Genomic DNA, 15,837 nt, shown 5'->3' with positions numbered 1-15,837 from the left:
TTGTTGGTTTTGGTCTTTTCATGTTGACAATAAGAATACAAAAAGAATATCATCAGTTAATCCTTCAAAAATGTAGCTTTAATTCATTCAGCTACCACATTAATTTGCTGCTTATATCAATAATAGTAATAATATAACATTCTGCATAATGAGTTTGTTTACTATTAAGCACATTTTGCTGCTAATACTGTTTTTTTTTTTACTTGAATCAATGCAGAACTCTTGTGTGTGTAATGGAGTATATTTATCATTGTGGATAAATGCAATGTGGCACTCACCATCATAGCCTTCAGCTCCATGCTGTTCGGTGGAACGAGGCGGCCACCATATTGGAACGTCTTCTTCAGGTTCTGCTCACATGCTTTAGCAATGCCTATCACGTTTGAAGAAAACATTACATGCTGGTGGTTTTGGTGATGTATACAGCAGATTAAGACTTGGTGATAGTGTATGTGTGTGTGTTTTTTTTTACCCTGATACTGTGCCCCAGCGCTGCGAGAGGCCTGCTGCAGGTATTTCAGCAGAAAGGGCTTGAGGACCTCCGAGCAGCGACGGAAAGCAGTCAGGATGTACAGCATCCTCCAGCCTCGCTGGCAGCTATCACTGTACAACATAAGAGTGCAAACACACACTCAGGATTACAGGCTCGGGGAAGAAAGAAGAGTTTAGTGTGTGTTGGTTTGTGGTGTGTATGTTGTTAATGTGTTAAAGTAGACTTACGGTTTGGAGCTGGTGTTAGCAGTAAGCTGTTTGAGGAGTTGGCAGTAAGCCTCATCCCTCATCAAGGTGAACTCTCCTATGAGCTGAGAGGAAGACACAAACACAAACAAACATACACAGATTAGTAAACTATCAAAGAGAAAATAGTAGATTCTTTGGTAGTAAGAAAAAAAACTACATGTATTTACTTTGAGGAAAGTGCTGACAACTTCCTGCTCCGTGGACCCTCTTGATGGAGCGTCACCCATGAAACGCATTACCGCTGCATAAATTACACAACCAGGACACAAACACACACACACAGACAGGTCAACCATATTTACATGTAAGTCTTGAATATCAGATTTTGTAGAGAAATCTTAAAGGACCAGTGTGTAGGATTTAGCGGCATCTTGCGATGAAGTTGCACATTGCAACTAACTGAACACCACTCGCGTTTGTATTTGACGACCGGGCTACGAAGTGTGTAGGAGAAACTACAGCCAGTGTTTGATTTGTCTGTTTCTGGGGCTACTGTAGAAACATGGCAGTTCAACATGGCGCGACTCCATGGGAAGTCGACCCTCAGGCGCTCTGTGGATAAAAATCTTAGGTAAAAAAATCATTCAGCGTGATTGATACACGAATGATAACATATCTAGATTATAGGATTATATTGTTCTGTCAATAGGTCCTCCTAAATGTTCCACACTGAACCTTTAAAATCTGATACGACAACGTCTCATTTTAACAGTGGATGAATCGGAGCCCAGATGCAATAAGATGATGTAATTAGAGGAGAGATGAGAGAAGGTGAGAACTACTTACACAGGAAGAGGTCAGCTGCCACTCTGTTCATGGCTGGATCCGTAAACTCAATCAGAGACTCAGTCAGAGGATTCTGCGGAGGAAAAAAAACATACAAGAAAAGTCTATTATATACAATTCAATAGATACAGAAACCACATAGAGCTATGAAAGGATAGACTGCTAATATGCTTTAGGTTATAGGTAGAAAAAAAGGCACCTTGGAGAACCTGATCATTTCAATGGGATCTCTGGAGTCTCTGTTCTTGCTTTTGCTCTTCAGGGAATCTCTGAAAACAAAAATCAGTATTCAGATCATTTACTTAAGTAAATAGCAAACTATAAAAATGAGTGAGATTAGTGTTTTTCTGTGTGCATACACAAAAAATTTTTTCTCACCCTTTCCCTTTTGTTTCCTGTCTGAAGTACTTCTTTGCAAACTCCAACATGTCATATTTACTGTCCTGCAGGGCCCTCTCATCCAGATCTCCATCACCAAACTCGTCAAGGGAAACCCTCTGAAAATCAAAGATTGACAGTAAAAAACAATGTAAGATTACTTTGACAGACAGAAAAAAGCTTACCTTATGTAAGCTTGTTTGTGTGTGTGTGTGTGTACCTCAATTGTTTGATCTATCTCATGTGCAGCCATGGTGGACGCCACGGCGACAGCGATGGCTGATGACACAGCAAACTGTCCCGCTCCTCCTCGAGGCTCTGCCTTGCGGTCCAGCGGCAGGGACAGGAAGTCAGGAGGAGCGATGGGATGGACACACTCAGCTGGGAACGCACCGGAGCGGCTGAACACAGCACCGAACTTCCAGCCTGACACACACACACACACAGACCAGAGTGATTACAATGTCCAATCATACAAACGCACACACGCCTGGGCGGTTTGTGCCCTTATACAACCGTCGCCAAGGTCCCGATCACTATCTGCCTTTCCTCTTACAGCAGGTCAGCTTTTCATTTCAACAAGTCAGATCCTTATCTGCATCCTTTTCTCTCTCATTTACAAGACTTAACTCTCCCTTGCGACTCCACTGATAACCTGGCACATAATGCAGCCTTTGGTCTAAATATAGATACTATACACATGGGTATTTCGGTCACTTGTGAGGACATCGTATTGACTTACATTAAATCCCTGCAGGGTACCCCAACCTTAGCCACAACCACTACATGCTTGTAATGCAAAAGGAGTCGTGTGAAGTGATTATCTCACAGAGGATTAGGACCTGACTCTGCAGTCCCCCTGACCTTTAGTGTATTTTAGCTCACTATTTTGGTTTTANNAATTGAAAAAAGTCTTATTAACTCACTGAACGCTACCTGCTCAGCAACAGATAATAGCAGACAGATAAAGTTTGCATCTAGCTGGTGAAGATATAGCAGATATTGCCTTAAGGAGTTGGTGGAGACCAAAACAGAGGTAAAATGATAGCAAATATTGGACTTGACTCAAAATTAATGCTAGTGTTGCTCTGTAAATATGCATATTACATTTACATATGATATTATTAAAGTTTTTTGCAATGTGATGTTAATTCATAGGTAGTTTTGAAGTCCAAATGTCTGAGTTAAAATAAAAAATAAATACAGCACAGTAAATTACAAAAATGTGTGAGGAGGCACACATTGACTTTGTCCTCTCCAGTAACTGTTAAGCGATGGAATGACATATCTTCTCATTTGTATTTTATCTTTTGTGTCCTCAAGAAATGACACAAATCAATATTTTTCAAATTGCATTGCCATCTTCCATCTGAAAAACAATTTTCTGATACAATATTGTATTTAGAGAATGCTGTGGGCACTGTCACCATCACTGCACCTATTTCTCCTTGGTTTAAAACACCATTACACCTCCAGGGTACACAGACACAGCCCAGGCTAGTAAATATATAGTAATATTTTTAGACAATGGCCATGACGCTAACATCTAGTTACAACAAACAACAAAGGGGAAGTTTATCTCTGAGTTAATTTTAGAATAAAATTAAGGGATTTAATGAACACTCACCAAAGTCTGGAGTGTCTCTTTTTAGGTCCTCCAAATACACCACCTTCTTCCTCACAACACAGCCGTAGATGTAACCTGGAGGAGACACACAGTGTAGAACACACAAACACACACACACACATGCTTGGATCACAGATTCCCTCTTAAGATGACAGGATTTCTACTACATGAACCACAGCGTCTCACCCTTCTCCAGCCCGTCCATAACCTGCAGCCTGATGATGTCACCTTTGTGAAAACTGAGCATCGAGCGGTCGTCTGTCACAAAGTTTCGCTCTGCAATCACATAGTCTGAGTCCTGCAATGAAAAAAACACACACATATAGGCACTGTTAGATGTTACTTTAATGTCATTTGCATTAACAGTATTTAGACTCAAGTTCACCCGCAACTTGACACATCTGCTGCTTCAGTCGCTGATCTTTCCACAGTTCCCATAAAACTCACAAAGTCATCACATCAGCTACTGACTGACTGATCAATAATTGTTGTACGAGTGGTCCTTATTCCAACTGCAGTTTAGTATGTGTGTGTGAGTGTGTGTGTGTGTCTGTACCTTTTTGATCTCATTGATGAAGGTGTCTATAAGATGTTTGACCTGTGGTGCCTTGGCTGAGAACAGGATCAGTTTCTCATTGGTCAGATTGAACTCCAGCATGTTCTCAGAGGGGATGGTTACAAACAGGATGTCTGCATAGCTGAAAAAGTTCAAAAGGTAATGTGATACGGCAAAGTTAGAGATATTTACAGTATAAGCTCCCAACTATTATATAAAAACATAGCTACAGAAATAGTAGAAACTACTACAGCTACCAAACATAAATAATGATTAAATAAACTTAAACTAAATATACTAAACTTTTAATGATAAACTGTAAAATCACTGCTTCCTATAATTAATGACAGTCCATTGCTTTCCTTTTATACTTATAATTTGTAAACATGTAAACAAAGCAGTATTTGTCTATATTCATCCTGTAGGAATGGTGATTTTGTTTTTTCACTGGTGAGGATGTACGTAATATGTATGTATGTATGCATAATGTGTTTAGATCCACAGGCCTAAACAACCACTTCTCCTTGACTGATAAATTGGCTTATGTTATCTTCTCGTAGAAAACATATCAGTGTGTATGTTGGCTGATGTAGAGTAACAAGATATTGCAATACACAAATGCACAACTCTAAAATTAACTTAAAAATCCATTATTGAACCCTCTAACCCCCATATACTGTATATTTGGATGTTTAGTTATTTTATTTGTTATAAATCATATTGTTTAGTATCTGTTTTCTTTAATTAGTATTATTTTCTATTGTATCTTAGTTTACTGTCTCATTTATTTATCTCTGTTTTACTATGTAAAACTGTAAGGGATTTCACTGATAATAAAAATAAAGAAAATTGTATTGGGAAGGCTACCCACATAAATCAATCTACTCCTGAGTAAAGTCAGGTAAAACTAGATAAATTCTCCAACGAAGAGGAAATAAACGCTAATAAGAAAACAAAGACAGAACAAACAACACATACGTGTAGGGTCGTAGGACTCGGAAGTAGTCTGGAGCGGCGGCACTGCTTTTTACGGTCTTCAACAGCTTAATACCGCTGTGGGACACTGACAACACCTGTACACCTGTTCCTACACTTCCCTGCACACACACACACACACACAGAGTCAATCAAAATGAAAATAACACACACAGTAATTATTATCCTCTGAGGATTTACCACCCTCACCGACGCAGGGAACAGACGGGAGAAGTATATTTCCCAGGTTTCTCTGGCTGCCGTGACAATTGTTTTCTTCACGTGCTCCTCCACTGGATCCATATTCTGTTCAACCCCGTGTTTAGCTGTCATTCACACAAACAGACACAGGAACTCATGAATGTCAAAGAAATGTGTTTGCATTAGAGCATAAGGTATTTAAAAAAAAATGTCTGCTGGAAGAACAGACAGACTACCGAAAAGAGCTTTCATTTTCTGCCTTTCATCCCGGGTGATGCGAACACACGCCTCTGACAGAGTGTCATTCACTATCTGCAGGAGAGAACAGAGGAGAGAAGAAAGGAGAGAAGGAAAGAGGAGAGGTAATGTTAGATATAATTAATTTAGATGTTTCTGTGATTTTTCTGTTTTCAGGTAAAATATATGGAGCACAATTGGTGAGAGGTAAAAAATGAACTGCATTTATTTGAAACTTCAAGGATATTAAACACAAATACATTTATCTGTTGATGGCATATATGTCCATCATTTCATTCTGCATTAATTCAACTGTCTCTTAAGTTACCTGTTTGAAAATGAGGTCCAGCACCAGAGGATTGTTGAAGCTGTCTTTGGGATAAAAGACCTGTAGAAGAAGAGAAAAACACTCACAATAGAATTGAACACAAACATTTTGATAGTGGATCATGATTTGTTTTTTTGTGTTTTTTTGTATTTGTGTATGTACACAAACACACCTCCTTCCTGAGGTACAGTCTCCAGGGAACATTGGTGTAGGTGTAGTGCTCTTCGTTGGTGCTCTGATGAAGCTGTGTCTGGATGGCCTCTGTCTCTACAGGAAGCTCACGAGAAACTGCACCAAAAAGGTTCAGAGATGGAGAAAAGAACACACATTCGTTACTCAAGTAAAAGTACAGATACTGGTGTAAACAAAGACTCTGGTTAAAGTAGAAGTACTGATTTGACCTCTTTACTCAAGTAAAAATGAAGGCTAAGGGCTAAAAGTAAAAAGTACTCTCTTGGTTTCATATTTACCAGCTGTTTCTGTGCAAAGCTAACTGAAACTTCAAATAGCGTTGAATCTCCCTCTGTCTGTTTCGTCTTTTACATCTGTCATGTGTGATATGTCTTGATGTTGGGAAAGCGTGCAATGAATGATGCAAAAAGTGATTGCTGCCTCCCTCGAGGACAGTTTGACTGCCTTTCACAGCTTTGCTCCACTGTTACTCCAGACCTTTTTATTGTTCTAATATTGTTGTAATCTTGTTTACACAAATGTTTGCGGGTCAAGAGACCACAAAACGACAAGACAGATGTGTTTTCACAGTCTGCGTGTGAGTAGGGTCATGTGGTCCACTGCCACGTACCTGCTGTGAGAGTCATTGTGTCCCTGTTTAACTGCCCTTCTGTACTCCTGACCTTGTCTGGAACATGTTAAGTGTTGGTAAACAGGATATATTTTGCAACTGGTGATTTCAGTGAGTTTTTTGGTTAAAATAAAAACCTGAACAGTGTTGGCTCTTAGTAAAAGTTTGGCAATCCTCAACTAGCGGGTGCTAGCTGCATTTTGTTTGCAACATTTTTAAGATGTTTATGGTAAAGATAAGCAGTTATATGCTCATACATTGTTCTTAAAGGTACCTGGTGGAACTGTGACCACTAGGGGAACTGCAGTTTAATGAACAGATGATAAAACTTTAGACAATGCAGTTTTAAAACTTTCAAAAAGGGCTTTGAAGATGTCTCATGAGGTAGGACATGCAAACAACATATGTACTGTAATATGTGGATGAGTATATACATGGAGTGAGTGTGAGTACCTGGAGGAGGTATGGGAAGAGGACGATCAGGTGGTCTCGTCTTTGCGCCCTTGGTGGGTTTAAATCCTGCCTCTTTCATTGCAGGTGCAGATGGTGAGGGGGGGACAGGATGTTTGGGCTGGAAGGACACAAAAACTTTTTCTATTAATGTCTGATGTGCATGTCCATATCACTGTATGCACTCTATGACTGTGTATGTGTGTGTATGTATGTGTGTACCTGTGGAGCAGGAGGGTTGTCCATCTGGGGTTTGAGGATCTGTAAAGCTTCATCACGAGGAGTTTGCTTCTTCTTAAACTTCCCCTCTGGCCTCCTAAATACATCCACACAGTGTCAACATCAAACATTACAGTTTGCAGGATTTCTCCACTACAAATGTAGTGCACTGTATAATCTGTGTGTTTGTGCTATATTGCGTGTAAATACAATCATTCTGGTGTTGTGTGCTCGCCGCGAGCAATAGAGTCCCAGTCACTGTCTGTGGGTGGTTAGTTGTAGCCTGGGTTTTACAGTATGCACAGTTAATTCTGAAGATATCATCAACTGCTGTGCTTATTTACAAGCAAAGATACATCAGTTTAACCAACCATTAACAGTCTGTGTGTGTGTGTGTGTGTGTGTGTGTGTGTCTGTGTGTGCCCTCACCTTTTGCCAGATGGCATCTGGTCCGGTGGTGGAGGTGGGGAGTTGTACCTTTTGATGATTTCTTTAAAAAAATAATATAAACCATGTAAGTAAGTACATAGATTACACATTATATTTTCCATTGTTTCTAATTCAAATACCAACCACTGTGTCTCGGTCAAGAAATAAATAACTTGTATAATGTTTAATGAATCAGCTTTTAAATTCAGAAACCTTGAATATCTTGGCTGGGGACGACGTGATCTTTGGACTGAGGCGAGTACTTCACCACCTCTGGAGCAGGGGGCGGAGGAGACGTCACCACGGGAGCTGTAACAAACACACACAACAAAATAAAAAAACCACGGCCAATAAGGAGTTATGCTTGAAGTAAGAGTTTTAATTGACTTTCTCTCTCGCTCATTGCTTGCAAACGCTCTGATGTTTTCTTTTTCTCCCTCTCTTACCAAATTTCCTGACTGGTGTGTCTTTGTTTACGGGGACGCCTGGAGCCTTCCTCCGAGAGACGCTGTCCTTACCTGACTGCACCTGAAAAATCCACACAGAAAGGACAGAGAGTTTTGCACTCAAGGCTTTGCAAACATTTTGTCTCTTGAGATTTGGTTGGAGTCACGACAAAGTCAACAGAAAGAAAAGAGAAGAAAAAGAACATTGTACTTTGCTGTATACATGCAGCAGATTTCTTTTGTTAAAGTTAGTTGAAATGTGAAGAAAAAAACCTGCAATTCGGCATGATTATTGCTATTTCCCTTCTATTTTGTCAACATCGATTGTGCAGTAATTGTTGTGGGGTTTTGAATGTTTTTTTGAAGTTCAGAGGACAATTTAATTTCATGTTGCACTGAACTACACCCGAATAAAAAACTGGAACCATTAATATGTTTAAACAAAAAATGCTTTAAGTAAAATCGACCTGTGTCACCATCTCAAAAAATCTGGACTGTGCAGCAAAACATCACATCATATGACAATAAAATGAATATTTATATGTATATAATATTGTTTTTTCCTGAATAAAACAATTATATTATCACATTTATTACTGCAGACACTGACTAAACTTCACAAGGAAACAATATCAAAAATATTTTATTTACTAATAATCAGCAAAAGGATATCAGAACAGAAGTAAGGTTGCTCCAGACTCAGCAGCAGTTGGAAGAGCTATATCAATATCACATTTTTATTTCAGTCTGGAGATTTTTAGGTGATATATTTCTCATCCCACTGGCTGATTTTAAACTTTTTAACCTATCTATTTAGTGATGTCTGTTTGCTGTATGTGTTTTCTGTTGTTTTGTGATCTTAATGAGACTACCTGATTAAATAAAGGTTATGCATACGTTTGCTTTCCCCTGAATGACTTGATTATTTTATGTTGTTGTTTTATGTCTCTTGGATCTTCTGTTGGTGCACTTCTAAAGATATTCCAGTTCTTTGCTCAACCAGCTTTTGCTCATCATCCTGACTCATTTTGTGCATTTTTATTTCTGGGAAAGTGTTACTAGTTGTTGTTAGATTTTACAACAACTAGAACATTTTTCATTAATTAAAAAGTACTGAATCATTATTTAATATGTCACAGCGTACTGTTACCTCACATGTCTCAGAGTTACTGACCTGTGCAGCAGCGTTGGCTTTAGGCTGTCCTGGCTCAGGTTTGTTCGTTTTGGTGGAGCCCGACTGAGGGTTGGGGCGGTGGGCCTGAGGCTGAGCTTGGGGCTCAGCAGGAGGCTGAGCTTGAGACTGTGAGGGGGTTTGTTCCTGTCGTGCAGTAGGAGGATAGGGGCTGGGTGGGATGTTTTCTGCAGCGTATGGAGTTGGAATAAAGTTAGCGTAGGGGCTGGGTGGGATGTTGGCATATGGACTCGGGGGTATGGCAGCATAGGGGCTAGCGGGGGCATACGGGCTGGGAGGGTGGTGAAGCAGAGGGCTCATGGGAGGGCTCGTGATCGGGGAGGTAGGGGGGCTTGTCACTGGGCTGCCAACCATGGCCATGGCCTGCATGGTCATCTGCTGGGCCTGAGAAACAAGAAGATGGCGTATTAATTCCAAAACAAGAGCGCAGGAACAAATAAACAGACGCAGACCCAGACGGAGGGCTTACCATGATGATGGCCTGCTGGTTCATGATAGCCTGCTGCTGCTGGGCCATAACAGCATGCTGGGCATCTGGAGGGAAGAGGAGGAGAAACACAGTAAACAGGATGGAGGGATAAAAAATATTTTTTTAGTAGTTTTCTCATATTTCTCTTCACACTTGATACAAACCAGGTGTTACAGGTGCCACCGCAGCAACAGGAGGGGACATCACACCTCCCACAGGAAGGACTCTCACAGCTGAGGACAAACACATTACATTTCAGATTTTAAGTATTTGTTTTATTGCACGTGCTAATGATAAATGGAGCTATTAAGGTTTTTACAGTGTGTGAGTGGCTCCGTCCAAATGACATATTAACTATATAGTTAACTATAATCCAGTCAGCTATTTTATGTTAGTGCCACCAAGTGTTAATTAAACACTTAATACTTAATGAGTGAGGGATTGATTTTTGACTGACCCCCAGGTGGAGGTGGGGGGCCGGTCGACGGCCCTTCCTGTTTCCACCCCCCACCAACTCCCCCAGCTCCCTTCATCCTGCTGGATAGTCCTGCAGCTGATTCTATTTCCTGTGAAAAAGACATAAAGAACTGAACATCAGATTACAACATGAATGCGTTTGAGTATTAAATATCATATATCAGTATATTTGGCGAATGATGGCTGATAATTAACAAAAAACTGCCAAACAGAAGTGCCAAAGATATGTGTAACAGTGATGCTATTACATACTTCTCAACTAAAGTACTTACTCAGCACATATTTCAGCCATATTAAGTGATTTTTGATTTTTGATTGGGTGATTTTTTTTACATATGTCACAATATGGTAGAAAAAACCCAACGTGGCAACAGTCAATGCCATACTTCAGGCTTCAAAATGGTACTCCACAAACCAATGGGTGACATCCCAATAGGTTCACACTTGAAGCCAACAGGTGAGGTGATACTAAAAATAGATTTTTGGTAGAGTATTCTTTTAATTTTTTGAGTGTGATCATTAACATATGATGATAATATTTGTGTAATTAGAGCACTTTTTGATTCAGATCAGAGGAATCCCCCTCTTATGTATGCAGCTGTTCCATCAGAAATCAACCACTTACCCATAAATCCACAGGAGTGTGTGTGTGTGTTTGTAGGCCATGTCTCATTAAATAATAAGCCCTTCATTTGCCAGAGTGTCAGTTCCTCGTAAGCAGATCCCCGCGTTGCCTGGGTGGGAAATCACCGTGGCGATCTAGTGGCTGTGACAGTTACGGTAACTGCGTAACGTAATAGGTTGCTGGGCGGGAGAGGTCTGTAGAACACATCTGATACATGCTAATTCCTGTCAGCCACATCCGATAGCACGGCTAACATTCACCACATCGCCGTCCCAGCTGGAGACTGATAGATCCAACATGGCCAGCATTCACTGCACCATTGCCCTGGCTAAATACGTGCGGATTTAACCCAGTCAACCATCATCAGATATTATTACAACTGTAATTTATAACAGTGGTGAAGTAATGTGACAGAGATAATGCATCATAAATGAGTTGAGCAGCAATAAGCAGAGAGCAGTGAAAAAAGAAACATATAGTATGTGATCAGGCACAGTTTTACTGCATATTCTATTGCGCTGTGCCTTGAAAATGTACATTGAGTCCCTGGATTACAGATAAAGCCCTTTATCTGAAGTAATGGCTCAAACTATAACAAGTATTATCCCGCGTAAAGCTTTCTATGAAGAACAAATCTTTCTTATTTTCTATAATCTTGGACCTGTACTTGTGGGCACTAAAGGAGCAAAAACACTGATTTCCAGGCCGAGAGATTAACCTGAAAAAGGTCTCTGAGATCTCTGAGACACATTTTTTATGTAACTGTCACTGTTATTTGGTGAATGAAAGACAATTTTTAGTGTTGCATGTTTTTAGTTAACACATATAGTACATGCATCTTTCTCCTTCTTGTGAATTTATGTACTAATTTTCTTGTTCCCTTCCTCCGTCGTGCCCCCCAAAAAATCAATAAAAATCAAAATGCATATAAAAACAATTTGACAAGGCAGCGTACTCATTAAAACGACAGGCTGTCCACCTTTAAACAAATAAACTCATTATGATGCAACTTCATGGTACCTCTCAAAACTAAAAAAATAGAGCTTTACAGTAGCCGACAGTAAATGGTTGAAAGAGGACTCTCAGGTTATGTAACTTACTCCAGTCCCGTCAGACAGTACGGGGTCAAACAGGCTGTCGAGATAACAATCCATCCCTCTCTGAGGCTCAAAGTCTGTGAGAGGAGAGAGAGCACTTTATGGTCTACTGTAATCAATGTTTATGTGCGTGAGCGTTCATATCTTTGCTTAAATGCGTACCTTGTCCATCAGAGCCAGGTATGGCTGGAGATAAGACGTCATTATTCATGTCAAACCCACCACTCAACAGGCTTCTATAAAACAATGAGAAAAAAACAGTTCAGATAACTACAGCCTCTTCATAAGTACGTAGTATTGTCAGTATAAGAAGTATAGAAAGTATAAGAAACTGGCCCCTGGGACTGATAAATATATCATATATATTAAATGATTAGATTGTTAATTAATACATCAATGCAGTAAGTCGCATTTAAATGTTTTAGCTGGTTGAGGTGGGGTTAGTTTTATACAGTTGAGTAGTTTAGTCCAGTGGTTGAATATAGGGGTCAGGTCCCCTCCAAAAGACTCACAACATAAATCTGTGGGCTTGTGAGATGCTTAATGTGAGAAGAAAGACAAAAAATGTAAAGTTCTACACAAATTTGGATTCATTTCTTGGGAATTTGTGAAAAATGTGACAACTTTATCCCTTTGGGCCTCAAGCAGTTATTTAAATGAAACCATCTACAAGGTTTATATTGTATTTTATAAGCTTATGTTTTTTTGTGTGAAATCTTGATTTGAAAAGTAACTAACTTACAAGCCGTTATATAAATTAAGTAGAATTAAAAGAAAAAAAACAAACAATATTTCCCTTTGAACTGTACCTCAAAACGTTACTGTACTCAAGCATATTAATATGTATGTGCTAAGCTACTTTCCACCACTTGAACCGAGACAGTGACAAACTCAACTTTCTAATGGTTGGTGTGTGTGTGTGTGTGTGTGTCTGTGTGTGCGTGTGTGTCTTACATGCTGGCATTGGGCCGCACTCTGGTTGGTTCCTGTGCAGAGATGATGAAGTAGCTGCTGTGTTTGGGGAAGTCGGCAGGAAGCTCCAGGTCCGACATCAGATCCAGAACGTAGTCGGAGCCCTCCAGCTCCACCCACTGAGCCGGCTCCTTCAGTAGCACCGACCAGCCTCGACGACCCTCCACCACAGCCCTACACGCACACACACACACACATCAGTAAACTCACAAACGTGTGCATGTTTATTCCTTCCTTCCTTCCTTCCTTCCTTCCTTGTGACCCAAACCATATGTTTAGTGCTTATGTTTTACAGTAAGATGATACCTGTGTTGTAAGATTTCTTTGGCCATTTCTTCTCCTGTCATCCAGGAGTGTAGAGGACACAGGAAGGACACACCTGACGGGCAGAAGACAAGCCGCAGATGTGAAAATAACTTCTGACATACAGTTATCACTCAACAAAAACCTCAATTTTGAAATGATTCGGTGTGTTTTTTCACTTTATAATACATTCTGAGCCATTTTAATCACGTTATGAAATAATCCCTCAGCTGTATCAGTAAAACAAAATTACTAGCAATTTCTCCTGTTTGTCTGTGAAGATTTACGCAGACACCGGCACCAACAAACAGACACAAACACAGCCAGTGAACCAGAGCAAGTATCAGGTGTTCTAATCCTCAATAGACTTGCCAAAAGGCCACAGGACAGATTAGTTGGATGAGAGGAGGAAATGAGAGAGAGACAGATAACTCTTTCGTGCTGAACAGTGCACGCATAGACTGGCTCAGGTAAAAAAAAAAAAACACACAAAAAAAAAAACAGAAGGGAGAGGTTGGGTCAAAGAGAGTCAATATAATTAGGCTTCAAATTTCCAATACACATTACTTTGACATGGACATAAACTGGTGTTCTGTGTTTATGTTATCTGCATATTTACATATTGTGCAGTGTTGATTTAAACCAACCATAACACAAATGTATTCAAAGAAAAACAGTGAATTTCTTGAGACAAAGAAATTCACTGTGTGTGATGTGTGTTCTCACCATCGAAGCAGTGTATGTGCAGAACAGTGTTAGCTCTCTTGCGATTGGCGGTCCACTCTAGTAGACAGGGTGGGTACGTCCGGACGTACTCTGGCCCGACATTCAATCGCTGCAGAGCCTGAAGCAGGCGGTGCTGGCACACACAGTCGTAGCCCTCTGGCCCATAGTCAGACACAAACCTATAACAACAAGCACAAAGAGCAATGTGCAAAACAGCAACTGATATCATGATTACAAATCAGAGACATGCAGAGAAAATAAGGTAATAAATATACTGTTTAATTAAAAACAGAGATATTGTCAGTGATGTGTTTCTTACTTCAGCAAGTACTTGGCCAGCCTTTGAGAGGGCAGAAAGGCAGAAAGACAGGAGCAGAGGAGGAGCCAACCACGCTCTGAATTCAAAATGTTAGGATTCCTCCACACCTAATGGAAGGGAGGAGAAAATGAAAGAGATAAAGTGCCTTAAAAGGAAAAGATTCAGTCTTATTTGGGCTCTCATTTCTATTCCAGAAAAACAAGCTCACCTGATTGGCTACCTGAGCCAAGATCTCATCTCGGAGGCTGGGATTGGCAAGTCCTCTCTGGATGATGTAGTTCCCAAACAGATTCTCCTGAGCCCCATTCAAGTTAGGATCACCCATAAATCTTAGTATCTATCAAAAGCAAAGACATTTACAACACTGTAACCTTACAGGTCAAATTACACCTATAAAGTTGTAAAGCTTCCTAGAGGTCCTCAAGTCTTAGCTTTTCAAATGTCTGCTTAGGGTTGCTTGCAGTATACAGTATAAGTATATCTTATGGTGAGAATAGACTGAATCACTGACTTTTTATGTGTTTGCATATACAGTAAGCACTGTACATGTGTACACAATTTATATCTTATTACTATGTTTATATCATTGTACTATGTCAGTTTCTAAGAGGTTTTAACACAAAAAGCATGGTGGTGAAATCAAGTTCAAAAGGTAAAAAAAAAAAGACTCATACACATGCTTTTATTAAATGTTTGTAATAACCCTTTTTTAAAATTAATTCAAGTAAGAAAATCATCTTAAATTACAGGACATGTTTCTTTGTCTGGGTTTAATTTCTTGACAATATCACTGCCAAGGAGCTGACTTTGGAGGCCCTGGATGCTGCAGTTTCCCAGCAGCATTTAAATGCAACATGTACCAGAATGAAAACGTTCACGGCTCCTTGTTTTAGCTCCTCATCCATTCGAATCAGAGAATTCTCCAGCGGGGCAGTCAGCATCCCAAACAACGGCTCCTACAACACATCACATACACACACACACACACACACATACATCAGTGCTTACAATTGATTACACACAGTGACTGTTTATGTATTTGGAGCACTACAACAACACTGTCCTGGGTCCAGTGAAGTTCACCAAGGATAACGCATGTTTTATTCATGTGTTCACACAGTTTCCAATATGGACGCTGTGATTTCTGTGTGTTTACCCTAAATATGGCCCGGATGTAGTGTGTCATGAGGTAGTTGTTGATATCCAGGGGTAGGGTCAGCTGGGGGTCAACCTGAACCTTTGGAGCCTGGACCACTGCCAAGCAGTCAGAATGCAACTCTTCACCACCTGCACACACACACAACACACACACATACACACACACACATACAAAAGCCATGTGTCATCACAGAAATATGACAGCAAATATTGTTGAACCCACCTGCAAACAAGGTGGAAGACATCCATCACATTGTTGATGGAAGTTTATTTATAGCACACACTGACTGCAGACCAGTGTGCTGTATATATATATGTGTGTGT

General features: G+C 40.1%; 1 protein-coding gene across 1 annotated transcript in view; it reads right to left on the bottom strand.

The window, feature by feature from the left end:
• myo15ab (myosin XVAb) overlaps nt 1–15,837 on the bottom strand; it is a 43,942-nt gene that overhangs the window by 5,674 nt on the left and 22,431 nt on the right. Inside the window, 34 exon segments of the mRNA XM_035660100.1 lie at nt 279–373; nt 473–603; nt 721–803; nt 909–982; nt 1,528–1,600; nt 1,727–1,796; nt 1,906–2,024; nt 2,126–2,331; nt 3,533–3,607; nt 3,719–3,830; nt 4,089–4,230; nt 5,067–5,185; nt 5,274–5,389; nt 5,501–5,576; nt 5,830–5,889; nt 6,002–6,117; nt 7,085–7,202; nt 7,304–7,397; nt 7,730–7,790; nt 7,943–8,038; nt 8,176–8,257; nt 9,350–9,751; nt 9,837–9,901; nt 10,001–10,069; nt 10,294–10,402; nt 12,039–12,112; nt 12,198–12,271; nt 12,990–13,181; nt 13,314–13,386; nt 14,037–14,215; nt 14,356–14,462; nt 14,564–14,692; nt 15,216–15,311; nt 15,512–15,642. Coding sequence (XP_035515993.1) covers nt 279–373; nt 473–603; nt 721–803; nt 909–982; nt 1,528–1,600; nt 1,727–1,796; nt 1,906–2,024; nt 2,126–2,331; nt 3,533–3,607; nt 3,719–3,830; nt 4,089–4,230; nt 5,067–5,185; nt 5,274–5,389; nt 5,501–5,576; nt 5,830–5,889; nt 6,002–6,117; nt 7,085–7,202; nt 7,304–7,397; nt 7,730–7,790; nt 7,943–8,038; nt 8,176–8,257; nt 9,350–9,751; nt 9,837–9,901; nt 10,001–10,069; nt 10,294–10,402; nt 12,039–12,112; nt 12,198–12,271; nt 12,990–13,181; nt 13,314–13,386; nt 14,037–14,215; nt 14,356–14,462; nt 14,564–14,692; nt 15,216–15,311; nt 15,512–15,642 — 3,818 coding nt within the window.

Source organism: Morone saxatilis, unplaced genomic scaffold (genome assembly GCF_004916995.1).
Source record: "Morone saxatilis isolate NCDOM2014 unplaced genomic scaffold, NCSU_SB_2.0 Contig17, whole genome shotgun sequence".
NCBI classification, from domain to species: domain Eukaryota; kingdom Metazoa; phylum Chordata; class Actinopteri; family Moronidae; genus Morone; species Morone saxatilis.
The sequence above is the reverse complement of the archived record's forward strand: the minus strand, read 5'-3'. Positions and strand labels throughout refer to the sequence as shown.